Raw genomic sequence first — 18082 nt, 5'->3', positions numbered from 1 at the left:
TGCCGCCGGCGCTGCCCACAGACAAGCCTGGAGGCGGGGTGGGAGTAACTTTATTCAGCTCGGCTTCCAGCCTCAATTACGTGCGTCCAGCCCAGCCCTGACCCTGGTCACGGGGGGCCCCCGCCTCCCTCCTCCTCGTCGTCCTCCACGTCGAGGCCGGGGATGCCACGGATCTCGCGCTGCAGCGCCCCGCCTAGCAGGGGCACAGCCTCCTCATCTTCCTCGGGGGGTGGCGGCGGTGGTGGGGGGGACGCGGCGCCAGGGGCCGGTTCCGGGGGCACCGGGGGCTGCGCCTGCGTGCTCTCGGCACTCTCCGTGCCTCCTGCCACTTCGATCAATGGCCCCACATCCAGGGCGCTGCCCTCGGCCTCCTCCTGTTCCTTCTCCTCCTCAGGGCTGTCGGTGAAAGGGTTCTCGCCCTGTGGGAAGGGCACAGATGCTAAAGGGAGAAAGGACTCGCGGGACCAGGGCTGGGGACAAGGACGGGGGCTGGGGATGCAGCCAGGCTCCAGGCGCCCGCGCCTCACCTTCAGGTAGTGCTCCAGCTTCTTGCTGATGAGCTTGTTGTTGAGGATGCTGCGGGCCACCATGAGGGAGGACTTCTTAGACTGCTCCATCATGAGCTGCGGATAGGAGCAGGCGGGGATGGAGAGGCTGCTCCCGGTCCCAAAAGACCCCCACCTGCCAGATGGCAGGGCCCTCCCTCACTGCACACCTCCACCTTGTGTGGGTTTCTAAGTGTACCTTGAGTACAAGTGTGTGGCCACCCTCCAAGCATGGAGCGAGCCATGGCCTGAGTTTACCATTGCTGAAATGCTCCATTCTTCCACACCATACTTACTGTATGTAACTGAGTAAAAACACATCTTTACAGCTGTATTGCAGAAATCTGACTTGCTTACATATTTAAAAACCTACTAAAAGCCAAATGAGCAATCCAGAACAGAGCCAGCTGCCCTCATAAACACAGAACTGGAATACAAATGTCAAACAGTATATTTAAGTGATATATATCCTTTTAATCCATAGGATTCCCAGATGAAGCCTTAGACCCAAATGTAATTGGGGTGTAATTCTACACTGCTGACAAGGGGCTCAACTGTTTATATTTTTTGGAAAGCAGTTTAATAGACTGTATCTAAAGTAAAAATTTTTGGTCCTGGCCAGTTTGGCTCAGTAGATAGAGAGCATCAGCCCAGGGACTGAAAAGTCCCAGGTTCGATTCTGGTCAAGGGCACGTACCTTGATTGCAGGTACCCCAGCCCTGGTTGGGATAATGTGCAGGAGGTAACCAATTGATGTGTCTCTCTGTCTCTCCCTTTTCTTTCCACTCTCTCTAAAAATCAATGGAAAAAATATCCTCTGGTAAGAATTAACAAAAAACAAACAAAAAAGTAAAAATAGTTGAACAATTCTTCCTGGAATCTATCCTAAGTTTAAGAATTGGAACCGTGCATACAGTAGTGAAAAGCTGGAGAGCACCTAAGTGTTCTTCAGTGGAGAAGTGGTTAAACAGATCATATATTCAAAAGAACCATGCAGTCCTGAAATAGGGCTCACCTCTCCCCTGGTAATAAAGATGTAGGATAGACTGTCTGTATAGCTGCAAGTCTTTTGTCTGGGAGGATTTACACCAAACTGCCAAGTGATTTCCTCAGTGGTGAGGTACAGGCAATCGCACCTTCATCATTACAAAGGTAATAAGCAGAAAGGAACTGATAAAGTCATTTTTGTTGGGGGAAGCCCTACCTACTGAGCCCCAGCCAACTCTACATCATGTTTCACTTGCTGTTTGTACTCCCTTTCCTTGCCTTGGCCTTGCTGTTGTTTTGAGGTTTTTTACACATTTCCTCCACCACTTGGGCAAAATATTAATAGAACTCCCTCCCACATGCTCAAAATGAAACGTTAGAGATGAACAATTAGGATACAACAACAGACCAGCTCCTCTCCAACTCTTAAGCACACACCACAATGTCTCCCAACTGAGGCACACTTACATTGTTTCTAGATTTCAGCTACAATAACCAAACAGCACCAAAATAAACAAATACAGTCAGTTCTCCAAGGTCTCACATCTCAAACAATTCCAATGTCTACCAAGTTGTTCACGGAAAACAAACTTCAGTTCTCGACCTGAAAACTCTTTCATGCTGATACATCAGCAAGACAAAAAAGTCTCTCTCAGCCCTAGCTGGTTTCGCTCAGTGGATAGAGCGTTGCCCTGCAGACTAAAAGGTTCCAGGTTTGATTCTGGTCAAGGACTAATGCCGAGGTTTCAGGCTCGATCCCCAGTAGGGGGTGTGTAGGAGGCAGCTGATCAATGATTTTCTCTCATCACTGATGTTTCTATCTCTCTCTCCCTTTTCCTTCCTCTCTGAAATCAATAAAAATATATTTAAAAAAGAATAATTCTAAAAAAGTAGTAATGTATAAAATAACATCAAGGTTTTTTGTTTTTTTTAAAAAGCATTTTTCAGGTAACAAACAAAGGAGAGAATGAGCCAGTATGAGTCAGTTTCCTGCTAAACCTCAGGTTGTTAACATCTCAGGGAACTGTACTGTGAATATTTTTGTTTGCTTTTGTTGCTGGCAATGGACAATTAGCACAATTTTAAAATAAATAGGGCATCAAGAGTTGCTAATGGTGTGAAAGAAACAATGATCACAGGCAATTGAAGTAGTAGAAAAACTTGACTTGGATAATCAAAAAGCAGTTAGCCCGTGACAGCATTTTGAAGGCAGTGATATATGAACATGCAAAGATGCTGCATGCTGACTGAAAGACAAGTGCTGACAGTGATTCCTTTAAGGCTAGTAGAGGGTAGTTGATAAATTTAATAAGTGTTTCTTTATAGATCAAGCAGCACATTAGACATGTACCTTATATAAGAAAGATTTAATGCAGGAAGTCATTTGGGGTCTGGAACGGATTAATTGGGGGCGGGTGGGTGGGTAGGGAGGATGATTTGGTTTTCGAACAAACTGCTTCTTGAACAGCCTTCCAAAACAAATTAAGTTTGAGAACTGAGGTTCCATTGTAATTCTATGCTGGTGCTTTTAATTCTACCAAACAGGTTCACCAAAGGCAGAGTACCCGAGTACTTTACAAAACGGCTGTAAACCATGCTTCCTCCAACTGAACTAAAACAATGTCTGGGTTTCCCGGTTTGCTCAGGAAGGCTTCCTTTAACATCAAGGTAAACAAATAATCTTCTAAATTTTGTTCTTTTGTTTTTTACATTTAAGATTTCTGGAATTTAAATATATGGTATGAGATAGAAGCCAACTTTCTTTCCTTTCCAGAAATTTATAAGATAAACCCGTTTCCCCTACTGAATTGACACAGGTCTACAACCCTTTACTTACAAAACTGAAACCCAAAACTTTTCCCCTATAACTCACCTGGTGGCAAAACATGAGCTGACATTATGTTTTGTACCATCTTTATTTATCCCACTTATACGAGTCACTTGAAGAATTATTGGTGGTTCAACTACAAGGCACTCTCCCAGATCCTAGTGTAGCTGTCCTGAAATCCAAAAATTAACTTAAAAAGATCTGGCCCCAGGGTTTCAGATAAGGGACCTGTACTTGACTTTGACAAATACTAAGTTCCAAAAGGCACTGGGATCTTTCACTAGACTGACTCTATTCTGGTTCTAGTTTTATTACTATGCCATTAACACTTTTTTGTTTTTAATTGCACTGGATTTGCAGTTAGATATATCTGATAAAGCAAGGCCCTGAATTCACTACTGCTTTCTGTATAAACTAACGTTTACAAATGAAACGTTGAAATAATTTCAGTCAGTACCCCTCCCTAGACTTTGACTGGAATTGCACTGTCTACGTTAATGTGAGGAGAACTGGTTTTTGTTGTGTCTTGTTATTAACTCTTCCACCTGAGAACACAGTCTGTTCTGTCATGCATGAGGTCTTGTCTCATGTCTTTGAAGTTTAAGATCCTATAACTTCTTAAATCTACATTCCCAATTATTTCAATGCATTTTGTGGTTATTGTAAGTGGATTGCCCCACCTCCCATTTATGTTTCTAACTGGTTATTACAATAGTGGAGAAAAACTAGTATATTTTGTATGTTATCTTGAATCCCAACATGGTTACCAGATTCAATGAATTAAGAACATTTTGTTGGAATCATTCCTATTTTCTGAGAATATACTCATTTATTTGCATATAAAAAGTTTTCATTTCCAGTATTTTATACTGATGTTGCTTATTTATCCTTGTATTCCAGAAACAAACTTATAGTATATCACACATTTGAATCACTACTAGATTGATAATTACTAATATTTTATTTAATGCTTTTATTCTAGTTAAAGAATAAAAGTATTAAATGAAATTCATGCACGGGTAGGGTCCCTAGGACTGGCCGGAGATCAGGGCTGATTGGGGCCTTCTGGCTGCTGGCTGGGGCCTCCCTTCCCTGGCTGCCAGCTGCTGGCCTTCCTTCACTCTGCACTGCCCCAATGGTCAGCGTACGTCATAGCGAGCGATCGAACTCTCAGGGGGACACTTGCATATTAGCCTGTCATATAGAGAAGATAATAAACGAATTTACAGTTTCATGTTGGTATTACCCTTACCAATTTTTGGAATTAAGGTTAAAAAGGGTCCCTAAAAATGAATTTGAAAATAGCCTTCCAGCATGGCAGCCTGAGAAGTTCTGCAGACCTGCTCCCTAGTGAAACTGATGAAAACTACTTAAAAACAAAAAAACAAACCCTGGTTGGTGTCACTCAGTGGTTGGAGCATCAGCCTGTGCATCAAAGGCTCATGGGTTTGATTCCCAGCAAGGACAGGTACTTGGGTTATAGGTTTGATCCCCCGCCACGGTTCAGGGTGTGTGCAGGAGGCAACCAATTGATGTGTCTCTCCCTCATAGATTTTCTCTCTCACTGGCTCTCTCACATGCTCTCCCCCACTCCCTCCCTTCCATTCTCTCTTAAAAAAAAAAAAAAAGGAAAAATTATCCTCAGGTGAGGATTAGCATAAAATAAATACATTAAATAAAACAAACAAATATCTGACTATTTAGTCTCTACAAATGATCCTAAGAAAACAGAGCAAAATTGCCCTAACTGGTTTGGCTCAGTGGATAGAGCGTCGACCTGTGGACTGAAGGGTCCCAGGTTCGATTCCGGTCAAGGGCATGTACCTTGGTTGCGGGCACATCCCAAGTAGGAGGTGTGCAGGAGGCAGCTGATCGATGTTTCTCTCTCATCGATGTTTCTAACTCTCTATCCCTCTCCCTTCCTCTCTGTAAAAAATCAATAAGAAAAAGAAAATAGAGCAAATGAATGAACAGTGAGAAAAAGCTACTAAAACTCAGTAAAAGTGTGAGTTGTGGTGGTTAAAACATGATCTGTGGCTTCCCTGCCTCACAGCTCAGCATGATGGAAACTCCACTATAGACAGTACCGCCAGGCCTCCTCCTATACCCAGTTCATCACAGTTAAGGGCTCTATCTTCCCAGGAGGGACAGTATGTCCACATCTAGCTACCTGCTTCTGAGGCTAAGTTCTGGGCAAGTTCAGCAGAGGTGGGGGCTCCCTTCTTCTAGCCAGCCCCCATGGAATGGAGGCTTGACCTTGGTTGGGCATGGCATGTGGAGAATACTGGCTTGTTCACAAAGCAGAGGTCCAAGGCCAGAAGAGGCAAACCAAAGCCAAACCAAGAAGACCAGAGGCTACAGCTACCTACCCACCCCCCACCACACCATCTCTTCTAAAGCAATCCAGTCACTCAAAGAGAAGTGCTCCATTGTCTTCAATCCCAGCTCCACAGCCTAAACTCAAAGATTCTGCCCAGGGAGAAAGGAAGGTCTTAAAACGTAAGCTCTCAGTCTCTTCCCAACAAAACTTACTGAGCTTTCTCCAAATAGTGGAGCGTGTGGAGAAAGGAAAAGTGTGGAGAAAAGTAATTAAAAGGAGACAGGTAGATTTGCTAGCAATATAAACTAAACCACTGACAGCCTGGGTTACCACAAAGAACCAGTAAAACAGACAGCTAAGAACCTTCCTGGGTTCAGAATAAATCTCAAACAATTAAAAAAATGATCACTGCAAAGTAGCCCAGATTTAATTAGATCAGATTGGGGAACAATTTAATGACTCAGTGCATTGTTGAAAGAAATAGAGAAATCAACCAACAATTTGTAGAGTGTAACACCTGAGTGTAGTCTGGGAAAGAAACAGTCCAAGAGAGCCCTGTATTAACCACTGTTATCTCAGGATAGCTGTGCAATTGCCTATGGCTTCCTCCTCCAAGGCACAATCAGAGGCTTTACATTGTGGGGATGAAAGAGACTGCATTAAAGTAATTTTACTAGTCAACTAAACAAATAGACAAGCAAGCACAATCACAAGACTTGGGGGATGGGAAGAAGGAAAAGGCATGACAACACCGGCTCATCAAATAGATATCAATAAAAAGATATAAAAAAGAAATGAATATATATCGTGGAGCTAAAAAATACAATGAAAATGAAAAATTCACTAGAGGGGCTCAATAGATTTGAAATGACAGGAGAATTAGCGAATTTGTAGGTAGGCAGATGTCATACAATCTGAAAAACAAAGAAAAAAGGATGAAGGAAATGAATAGTCAATCTCAGACAACCTTTAACACAAGTGACCCAATTATGCATAATGGGAGCACCAGAAGAAGAAAGGAGCAGAAAAATTATCTGAAAAAATAATTGCTAAAAACTTCACAAATCTTCCCAGCTGGCATGGCTCAGTGGTTGAACACAGACCTATGAACCAGGAGGTCACAGTTTGATTCCCAGTCAGGAAGATCAACAAGAAAATGGCAGCTGATCAATGATTCTCTCTCATCATTTATGTTTCCATCTCTCTCTCTCCCCCTCTTCCTCCCTCTCTGAAATCAATAAAAATATATTAAAAAAAAAAACACTTCACAAATCTGATGAAAAACTTTAATCTACACATCCAAGAAGCTCAACAAATTTCCAATAAGATCCACAAAGACACATCATAATAAAAATGCTGAAAGCCACAAAGACAAGAGTAAAATCCTGAAAGTGACAAGAGAAAAATGAATCATTTTTAAAAAAGGAATCCCAGTATGGTTAAAAGCTGACTTTTCACCGAAACCGGTTTGGCTCAGTGGATAGGGCATCGGCCTGCGGACTGAAAGGTCCCAGGTTCGATTCCGGTCAAGGGCATGTGCCTGGGTTGTGGGCACATCCCCAGTGGGAGATGTGCAGGGGGCAGCTGACACAGTTAGCTGTTTCTAACTCTCTATCTCTCTCCCTTCCTCTCTGTAAAAAATCAATAAAATATATTTTTAAAAAAACACCACTGACTTTTCATCAGAAATGAGGCCAGAAAGTAGTGGGATAACATACTAGTATTTAAAATGCTCAAGAAAAAACTGTCAACCAAGAATCCTATGCCTAGCCAAACTGTTTTTCAAAAATGAAGGTGAAACAGACATTCCATAATAAAGAACTGAGAATTTGCTGCCAGTAGACCACACAAGAAATACCAAAGGAAGTCCTAGCTGGTTTGGCTCAGAGGATAGAGCATCAGCCTGCGGACTGAAGGATCCTGGGTTCGATTCTGGTCAAGGGGACATGCCCAGGTTGAGGGCTCGATCCCCAGTAAGGGGCGTGCAGGAGGCAGCCAATCAATGATTATTTCTCATCATTGATGTTTTTCTCTCTCTCGCTCTCCCTTCCTCTCTAAAATCAATTTAAAAAGAAAAAATACCAAAGGAATTTTTTCAAAGTAAAAGCAAGTGATCCCAGAAAGTAAAGTGAATCTACATGAAAGAACAATAAAGGTAATTATGTAATTATAAGACACTATAAATGCACATTTCTTTCCCTCTCTTCCAAACCAATTTAAAAAGCAGTTACATAAAACTATGTATTTGTATTATGTGGCCTATGACATACAGAAATGTAATATATTTGTCAATAATAGGACAAAGAGAGGGGGGTTAGTAAAGCTGTATTGGGCTAATCTATATATAAAAGTCAAGCGGCTGGAACGACTGGTTGCTATGACATGCACTGCAGCAGCCAACCGGCCCTATTGGGGCTTGAGCAGACCCTCCCAACCTCCCACAGCCCCTCCTCCCAGCCAGCCTGCCCCCAATCAGGGTCGGGGCCAGCCAGCCAACCTCCCACGTCCCCTCCCCACCACTGGCCCATTGGGGCAGGCAGCCGGGCCCCACCTGTGCACGGATTCGTGCACTAGGCCTCTAGTAAGGAAATAACTACAAATGGTAAACAAATCCAAAGAAAGAATCCAAATGGAGAGTTCCAGAAAAAGAAATAAGAAAGCTAATATAACTAAAGCTAGAAATATGCAACTGTTCTCCTATCTTCTGTCAGCTTCCTTAAAAAATAAAGTATTATTAAAGTAATAATTATGCTGTATTATATCATTGGGTTTATAACATACTGATATAATACTATAATAACAATAATAACACAAAAACTTTCTATGTGGAGAGCTATATAGGAGTAACTTAATATCAAAATTAAGTTACTATATATGAAGGAGATTTTGAAGAATTTGTGAAAAGCCTAGAGAAATCACTATGAAAATAATGCCCAAAACTGTAGTACAGAAAAAATCATTAAAGAAATTAAAGTTTACACTAAAAACTTTTAATACAACAGAAAGCAATGGTAGAACTAGAATGGGAGTAGAACAGATATAAGTACAATAATCCTATCTAATAAAAGAGTAATATGCAAATTAACCATCATTCCGTGACAAAGATGGCGGCGCCCATAGAGGCCAGGGTGGGATGCTGGCAGCATCGCCCCAGCCATGCGAGCCCAGCAGGAAGAGTGGCCCACAGGCAGCACCCAGCAGGGCCTGCTTTGGCTGTTGCCAGGGCGAACCGGGAGCAGGCAAGCGCAGCCCGGAGGCAGCAACCAGCAGGGCCTGCTTGCCCATCACTGTGGTATGGAGCAGGCAGGCCCTGCAGAGAGCAGAGAACCATGGGGAGTGGGCCTAAGCCATCAGTAGGACATCCCCTGAGGGCTCCTGGATTGGAGAAGGTGCAGGTCAGGCTGAGGGACCTCCCCATGCATGAATTTCATGCACTGAGCCTCTAGTATAAATAATAACACTAAATGTAAATGGCTTAATGGTCCATTCACAAGGTTGAGATTGTCCAACTGGAAAATAAAATAAGATCAAACTATATGCTGTCCATAGGAGACACACTGTAGATCCAAAAGATATGAGTAAATGGAAAGTAAAAGAATGGGAAAAGATATACAAACATCAACCATAGAAAACTGAACTGGGTATACTACTATTAGACAAAAATAACATATAAAACAAAAACTGTTACTAAGATTGAAAGGGACATTTTATAATGATAAAATGGGTCAATGTATCAGGAGGACATAACAATTATAGATGCACCTAACAGAGCAACAAAATACATAAAATACAAATTGACAGAAATCAAGGGAGAAACAGACAATTCAACAATATAGTTGGAGATTTCAATATCCCAGTTTTATTAATATATACAACTTGGCAGAAGATCAACAAGAAAATAAATGGCATTAACAGTATTATAAATGCTAATAGACGTAACAGATATCTATAGAACACCCCACCCAACAACAGAAGAATATATTTTTTTTCCCCCTCAAGTGCACAAGAAACATTCTCTAGGATATTCTGGCCATAAAACAAGCTGCAGTAAATTAAAAAGGACTGGGGGAAAAAAAACAAACACACAAAACTGGGCCATAAAACAAGCCTCAGTAAATTATAAAGGACTGAAAAAAACCCCAATGTATGTTTTCTGATCACACAGAATAAAATTAGAAATCACTAACAGAAATGAATTTGGGAAATTCACAAATATATGGAAATTAAATGACACTCTTAAATAACCAAAGGAATATAAAAAGAAATCAGAAGAGAAATCAGAAAATAACTTGCGATGAACGAAAAATGAGGATGCAGTGAAAGCAGCACTCAGAGAAGACCTAACTTTCTCTCTCAAGAAATTAGTAAAACTAACAGCAAATTAAACCTAAAACATAAGCAGAGGGAAGAAAATAATAAATATTCGAGTGGAAATTAATATAGTCAAGAAGAGAAAAATGAGGGGGAGGAAAATCAATGAAACCAAAAGTGTTCTTTATAAAGAAAATAAAATTAACAAAAATTTATATACAGCAAGACTGACTACAAAAAAAAGTCTCAAATTACTAGAATCAGAAATGAAAAAAGAGGACTACTGACCTTACAGAAATAAAAAGGGTTATAAAGGCATACTATAAACAAATGTATGCTAATAAATTAGGTAAGTTAGATGAAATGGACACAATTCTAGAAAGACAAAAACTACTGAAACTGAGTAAAAAAAAAAAATCTAAATAGACCAATAACAGGTAAAGAAATTGAATTAGTAATAGAAAAGCTACCTACAAAGAAAAGCCTAGGTCCAGATGGCTTCAGAGGCAAATTCTACCAAACTCTTGAAGAATTAATACCAATTCTTGTTTAAAAATTAATCCAATTCTTTACCAACTCTTCCAAAAAACATAAGAGGAAAAACGTTCCAACTCATTCTTTGAGGCCAGTATTACCTTGATACCAAAATCAAAGACATCATCAAAAACCACAGACCAATATCTCTTATAAATACAGATGCAAAAATTCTTAACATATAAAAAAAATCATAAACTATGACCAAGCAGAACTTATCCCAGTATGCAAGGGTGGTTTAATACCCCAAATCAATCAATTGTAATATACTAGGCCTGGTCCTTTTAGCTCTCTCCCTACTGCACAGTCCCCTCCAACCCCACCCGATGTCTAACAGCATCCTCCAACCTGACATGTCACCCATTCAACCAAAAGAGGCAACCCTACCTACTCTGATTTCTGTGCTAGGCACTGAGCAATCGCTGCAAAAATTAAGACAGAATTTGTTCAATTTCTTACCAAATATGTTCCTTTACCTGTACCATATACTGCCCTCCCCATCATGGTAGCACCACTGTCCACCAAGTACTTAATCCAGAAATCTGAGATATTCCAGACTCCTTGTCTCTCACTCATGCTGACCTCCTGTTTGCTTCCTTACACAGCACTTTTATCCTGCCCTTCTCTTCATTCCCAAGGTGGAGGCACATCTCTGTGCAGCAGCTCGTCATTGGCCACAGCCTTCCTCCCACATCAGGTGCCCGAAGTCTCTAGTTCAACACCAACTCTAATCCTGTTAGTCCTTTAATGACAAACTTTGCTGCCTATAGGAGCAAGCCCAGACCCTTCAGCCCAACCCTCGTGAACCTCTAAAGTCCAACCCCTCCTCCAGCAACATGTATACTGTACACTTCTGCTCGGTTTCTGAACCTAATTTGGTCACTGGCTCCAATATACATGGAGATCCCCATATTTCATAGCCTACTTGCTCCTTTAGGTCCAACTCTGATGTCACCATGTCACCTTCTCCAGCAGTCTCCATTTCCCACTCCTCTCCGTGACTGCACTGGGCCAGAAATGTCTAACTTCCCCCTGCACCCTCTTGCAGTCCCTAACTAGAAGGCAGGTTATAACCCCAGGACCTCCCCACAGGACGGCCACTCACCCTGCGATTCCGGTTGTGATCTATGGTCTTAAGATGCTTCTGGATGATCCCAAACTGCATGGGAATAAAGAGGTCACAGGCTGCACAGTGGGCTGCCTCAACCTTCTTCACAAAATGCTCCATGGAAATTTCTATAGGGGAAAAAGGAGGGAGTTGCCACTGGTACCAAGAGCCTAAGACAAACCCAGGAGTTTGGGAAAAACACCAGACTAGCTCCTCACTTCACCCTGTAAGTTCCACGTGAGCCTGAGGCTGTTCTCACAAACAGTCCCTGGGGACAGAGGGGAATCATGACCAGAGGAGGGCAGCCCGAGGCCATGCGGTGGGAGCGAGATGGAACTGCCTCACCTTGTGTCAGATCCTGGTCTCTATAGATCTGCTGGATCAGACCATCAAGGTCCTCCACAGTTTTTCGGAGCTCCTCTGTCTTCTTCGTCTTGTTGGTGACGTACTCCTGCCAGAGACACCGAGGAGAGACCAAGGTTCATGCGGGCTGCTCTATGTCTTGAGGGGACTGAAGAGTGGAGCAGCCGTGCTGCCTCAAGGCTCACCTGCAGAAAGTCAGCCGTCTGCTTGGGGAGCTTGGTGCCTATGTACTTAAAGTGCTCCTTGTGGAACTTGCTGTCAAGGTGGCTGGCCATTTCATCCTCATAGAAGGTTCGGTACTTACAGAGCGAACACACAAACTGGATCCTGCCACAGGAGGGAAATGAGAGGTTGAGGCCTTGAGGGTCCCATGGAGCAGTGCTGCTGCCTCACCCAACCCAGCTCCGAAGCCCTGAAACAGGCTTTTCTCACGGGCCTCTGAAGTGCAGTCCCAGCAGGGGGACAGGCTAAGACCAGTGGGGCTGGGAGTAGGAAGGGACAGAAAGTCTGCAGGCTGTAGTTACTGCAATGGGGGCAGGGGAGGAGCTCTTCCTTCCCACAGGCAGGAGGCTGAAGCCTGCCGAAGCCTGAGGCAGCAGCTGCTACAACAGGCAAGGATCGCTGGAAGGTAGCCGGAAGGCCTCTCTACCAAGGCTGGGCAGGAGCTTGTGTACTTGGCCCAGCTGGGGACCAGAAGGAAGGATGCTCTGGCGTGAGCCAGGTGGCCCTGAGGTGCAGAGTGGAGTGCGCAGTCCCGAGGCAGGGCCAGAAAAGGTGCTGCATCTTCCTCCTGGGGTCTGGGGGACTGAAAGGCCCAGCCCATCCTCTGCTCAGAGTGCTTGGGGGTGGTGTCGGGAGGGCTGGGAGGCAGGCAGGCCTGGGCGCCTGCTGCCTCATCTTCCTCTTCCAAGAAGAGACCAGTCTGAGCTGGAAGGAGGACGCCTGCCCGGCCTGCCAGAGGGCAACCTGGAGTCACCTGAGCGAGGTGCTCTGTCTGGGCCTGGTGTTCACAGCAGAAGCCCAGGGTCTGGGGCCTGGGCTGGAGCAGGCCGCCGTGGCAAGGGGCGGAGGAGGCCAGCCGCCACCGAGGCCTCGGGGCAGGTCCCTACCTCTGCCGGACGTCCTTATCTGGGCCACGGGGTCAGCTTTTTCTGGAGAGCCCAGGGGCCAGGTGCCGGCGAGGCTGAGGAAGGTCCAGCAAGAGCAAGAGTCTGAGGCGGAGGAGGAGGAGGCAAGCGCCAATACGGGAGCCCTGAGGGCAGACAGACCCGACCAAGGGGCGTGAAGGGCTCAGCCGCAGATAGGCCTGGCCTGACAGGGCCAGGGGACAGGGCAGAGGGCAGGCCCGAGGCTGCCACAGCCCACAGGTGCTGCCATCTCTTCTGGGAACGGCGGTGGCCTCTTGGCAGCTAGCTGTGGTGGCACAGGCACCTTGGACCTTGAGTCTCTGATGAGCAGGCCCCCTCCCGCAGGGGCACCATGCCCTCAGTGCACCTCCGGACTCCCGCTCCGGACTGGAGCTTCTGGGCAATGGTGCTGAGCAATGTCAGGTTTCAGGCCAAAGACGACAGTGGTCACCAGGCGGGCACAGAGGGACAGGGGATGAGCCAGGCCTTGGGAGCTGGGCTGGGTGGGAAGCAGGGTCCATGCATGGCCGAACAGGTGGAGGCTCCCAAGGGAGGCCAGAGGGCAGTGAGGCGGCAGAGCTATGGCCCTGCCAGCCTGGTAGCAGCCCCATTGTGAGGCAGAGGCAAAGGGCTGCAGGGAAGGTGGTTACCTTTCCACCATGCGGTCTCGCTGCCGCTTCTTCTGTTTGTCCTGGCTCTTCTTGCCTGCCTGTAACTTGTGCTTTGTCTGGCCACTTTCATCCTGGGCATTCAGGGACCCTATGGGAACAAAGGGACATAGTTACCAGCTTGGCTCCAACAGGTGAGGGCAGGCCCTGTGGCCTCTAGCTGCATCACCTGACATTTACTCCAACGAGTCCATTCTGAGAGCAGCTGCCTGAGCAAGGCCTCTGGCCTCGAGTAGGTGGGTACCCTGGGCTGGACAGGGAGCAGTTTTGGCCTAGGTTTTGGCCTTAAAAGGAAAGGGCACGTGCTGACCCCACCACTCTCCAGGACACCCATGCTCCAAAGAGTGGGCCACAGGGAGGCTGGAAGGCAAAGAGAGGCTGTTTTGGTGGGGAGGGCTTAGGTGGTGGGATGCAGGGAGGCTGCGGCTGGGGCTGAAGTGCAGCCCCCAGGGGCAAAGACCCCAAAGCTCACATGGCCCTGCCCACCCCCACACCGGGCACTGCGACAATAGTGGGCTGAGGCTGGATTTACTGTTAGGTACCTGCTGGCGCTCATCACTCGGGTGGGGGGACACGGACTCCCAACACAGGGGCTGGAGAGGCGCTAAGGGAGAGGACACGCAAACCAGAGCCGTAAAAATTGCACCAAGGGTCCTAGCTCAGACACTGGCCACTGAGGACTTGAACTTCATGTTACTGAGGGACCAGGGCAGGGGATGTGCCTGGGATCCACCCATACTTTTTCTTGTTCCCCCCACCTGAAGTCAGAATCAATGTGCTAGGCAGGGCCCATTGCCACCCACAGCCTTTGTCTGGGAAGAACAGGGACAAAGTGTGAAGGGGCAGAGGACAAGGAGCCCCCTGCCAACCCCACAAGGGAAAGCCCAACCTGGCCACGTTTCTGTCACAATCCTGCCCTCAGCTGGATGCCTCCCACCATGAGCGCCTGGGAGAGCCATTCCAACACCCAGGCCACTCAGAACACTCACCCTTGTCTGCATCCTCTTTGCCATCTTCCTTCCCCTCCTCTTTTCCCTCTTCATCTTCTCCTTCCTAAGACATGATGTCAAAAATCCAATGTCAAGCATATGTAGTTGTTTATAATGGCTCTAAATGGCAAGGCCCTGCTACATGCCAGGCACTGGGCCAGGTGCCTCACATTCTCCCCACAACCCTTGCATGGAGGGCTCATTCCGTCCCTGGCTGGAAGGCCTCCCCACAGCCTCGCTCCCTCCACCAGAGCTCCCTGCTCCCTGTGGTGATCATGCTTGCGTGCAGAACTGCCTCAGGATGGCCTGTGAAAGCCCTCTTCTGTGGCTCAGGTGCTCGGGCAACCCACTCTTCACTGGCACCCCTGCAGACAGAGCACACAGGGCCAGAGCCACTTACCGCTCTGCAGCCTTTTTCCACAGCGTCTGCACCTTCAGTGCCATCTGCATTTTCTCCCTCGGTACCATCATCTGGAAGAGGAGACATGCTCAGCCCAGGAGCCCCATGGAGCAGGGGGCAGGAGGTAGGGGGCAGGGGCAGCAGCCAGTGCTCTGGCTCACCATTGTCCGAGTCACTGTTGTCTGAGCAGTCGGTTCGGGAGGCTTTGCTGTCTGGCTCATCAGGACTGCCGCCCTGCTTTCTCTTCTTCTTCTTGGTCTAGGTCAGAAAGAGGGAGCCAGGTCAAGGTAGATGGCTCCGGGCCCTTTCCTCCACCCACTCAAGAGCCAAGAGGGAAGGCCTCCTCTACTCACCCGGAAGTCAGCTGTGGTCCAGGTCTTCCAGGTCCGCCTCATCTGCTTCATGCCATTGCCAAACCCGAAGCCAAAGCGGGAGCCGCCTGGGAAGGCACCCCCACCACGCATGCCCTGGAACATGCCATACTCCGGGATGATGTTCTGGGAGAAGAGGGAGGGCAGCCGGGAGGCACCAGGCATGCACTGGCCCCGGGCCCCCATGGGGTCTTCCCACATGCGCCCATAGCCCGAGGCCATTGGCCGGCTACTCCTGGAGTCCCGGGCCCAGCCCTGAGCCCGTGGGCCAAAGGTGTCGCCGCCACGCATGCGAAACTGGTCTCTGTAGGCATCGTACTGGCCTTCGTAGGCCATTTCCATCTCAGGGTCAAGTTCGCCATAATCGTAGCCCGACCGGTAAAGGTCACGCTCACTCAGGACGGCCCTCGAGTCACAGGCCTCGTAGGAATCATATCTGCAGAGGCAGGTGGCAAGCATCAGGGAGGGCCTCAGGTCCCGTTGCCTTTGCCTTCCCCCAAACCTCCCTCCAGCACCTACCCACCCTGCTGTAGGGGCTCAATGTTCAGAAATGCCAGGTAAAAGGCCTCTCAGGAGCAGAGTTCTAGAAACAGGAAGGGTCCCTCAGCTGGTATTCCCAAGCCTGCATGTGGACACGCATCAGCCTGGGGACCCTAAGGACTGATGACAGGAGGAGGGTCTGAGGGGCAGAGACACCTGATAACCCTTAACCCTTTGGAAGCACATGTACATGTCTGTGTAGCCACACACCCAAGGTTGCTCCTTGGGAGGAACGGAGCGAGCATCCCAACATCCTCCAGCACATTAACTGTCCAATGGGCTGATAATGCCAATAAGAAACCTGTGCTGATCTCATCCCTCATGACTGGGGGAACCCCCAAAACCCTCCAAAGGCCCTAACCACCCAAAAGGAAAAAGGGTACAAAACGGAGTGTTTCCCAAGAAAAACAATGAGCTTGCCTAAGGACTAGAAAAAAATACTCTATTACATCAACCTGGAGCCTGGGACAGGGGTGGGGATGAGGGTGGTTAGGGCACTGACCCTACATAGCAATCGGCCAAACCTTCCACAGGAGTTGACAAGGCACTGCAGAGAGCCATTCTAACTTCGGCTGCAACCAAAGCCCCACAGGCCCAGACCCACCCTGGTCTCACAGGCACAGCAAGTGTTCAGTGCTACACAACCTCAGCTCCAAGTACCATGGCTGTTGAGGGCAGGGGGTGTGCCTAGGGTTCCTCCCACACTTTTTACTTGCTACAAAGCCCATGCAAGCAAGTCCCTCTGCCTCCCAGTGGCTCTAGAGTTCTCACTTGACCCCACCAGTGCCCAGCCAGGTCCCTACCTACTTTCTGCTCTCCCCCATCTGCCAGCTGGAGTCATTAGGCTACTCCACTCCACCTTATACTAAAAATATGTTTGTCCTCCTCACTGAAGCCTCTTGATAGGGCCCAAGAACTCCTGGACTTGCACCAGTTCAGACAGTAACAAATACCCATAGCATGATGCTCTGGAGTAGGGCAAGTCTGAGCGCCAGGCCCAGTTCCACCACCTATTCCTGGGCATCTTCGGGCAAGGGTATGACCTGCCTGTGCCTAATGTCCCCACCTGCATAACGAGGACAGGGACAGTTCTTTGTAGGCCGCTTCCGAGCTCAACAGGTGCACATCTGTCAGGTACTGAAAAGTGGCCAGGAAGTGTCCACATCTGCCCTGTTCTTTATATGGGGATGGCCCAGCCTACCGTGGTGAACCCCAAAGGCTCATCTAACTCTTCATACTCAATCCCATCTGTCCTGCCCTGACGGCGGGTAGGATGCAGTCTCATGCAAACTCCAAATGGTTGTCTCTAAAAGGAAGGGCCACCTAACACTGCTCCTAAGAGCCATTTGGTGGGTACAGTAAAATCAGCTGGATCCAAAGTTGTTCTTTCCCCTACAAGCTGGGGGAGAGATCGGCCTCCAGCCAGTAGGGGAGGGGAGAGGTAGGGGAGCAAAGCCAGATATGGTCAGGGCACTGTACCCCAGCAGAAAGCCCCAGGAACAGAGTAAGGAGGGAGGAAGCAGACATGGAGGCAGTTGAGAGGGAGAAGCCAGCAGGCAGCAGACAGGAGCGCACCTGCAGAGCCTCAGCCCCTAAGCAGGCACCTACTCACCTTTCTCCACCTGAGCCGTACACGCCTCCTTGTAGCATGTCTGTCTCCAAGTGCGGCACCATATCTAAGCGCTGGTTAATTCTGGACAAAACGGAATCAGCACTGGTGCTACCCACAGCACTAGGGTTTGCGTTTGTGTCAGAGCTAGGCATTTCCCAAGAATTTGAAGTGGCCATACCGTACCCATAGTTGGTGGTGTTATCCTGGCCATAGCCATAGCCATAACCATAGTTATCGTAGCCTGCAACGAAGGAGATAGAAAGAGATGGCTAGAGGGGTGGGGAGAGGCAGGCCAGGGAGGAGAGAGGCAGAGACAGAAACAAGCACAGAAACAAGGACATTTTCTGTTGCAGAGACAATCTGGGGACACTAGCCACCC

At 47.4% G+C, this 18082-nt stretch overlaps 1 protein-coding gene across 1 annotated transcript in view; it reads right to left on the bottom strand.

The window, feature by feature from the left end:
- Window positions 1-34: 34 nt before the first annotated feature.
- Window positions 35-18082, bottom strand: part of AKAP8L (A-kinase anchoring protein 8 like) — a 33928-nt gene continuing 15880 nt past the window's right edge. The window contains exons 4-15 of the mRNA XM_081091398.1: window positions 17887-17944; window positions 17704-17784; window positions 15534-15987; window positions 15342-15438; window positions 15181-15251; window positions 14781-14844; window positions 13774-13882; window positions 12182-12323; window positions 11979-12084; window positions 11631-11761; window positions 528-623; window positions 35-419 (exon numbers count right to left, since the gene is read on the bottom strand). Of these exons, the coding sequence (XP_080947524.1) occupies window positions 108-419; window positions 528-623; window positions 11631-11761; window positions 11979-12084; window positions 12182-12323; window positions 13774-13882; window positions 14781-14844; window positions 15181-15251; window positions 15342-15438; window positions 15534-15987; window positions 17704-17784; window positions 17887-17944 (1721 nt within the window). The 3' untranslated portion in view covers window positions 35-107. The remainder of the gene's footprint in view (window positions 420-527; window positions 624-11630; window positions 11762-11978; window positions 12085-12181; window positions 12324-13773; window positions 13883-14780; window positions 14845-15180; window positions 15252-15341; window positions 15439-15533; window positions 15988-17703; window positions 17785-17886; window positions 17945-18082) is intronic.

The sequence above is a fragment of the Myotis nattereri genome, assembly GCF_964212035.1.
Source record: "Myotis nattereri genome assembly, chromosome: 5".
NCBI lineage: Eukaryota > Metazoa > Chordata > Mammalia > Chiroptera > Vespertilionidae > Myotis > Myotis nattereri.
Note: the sequence above shows the minus strand (reverse complement) of the source record. Positions and strands in the feature narration are given on the sequence as shown.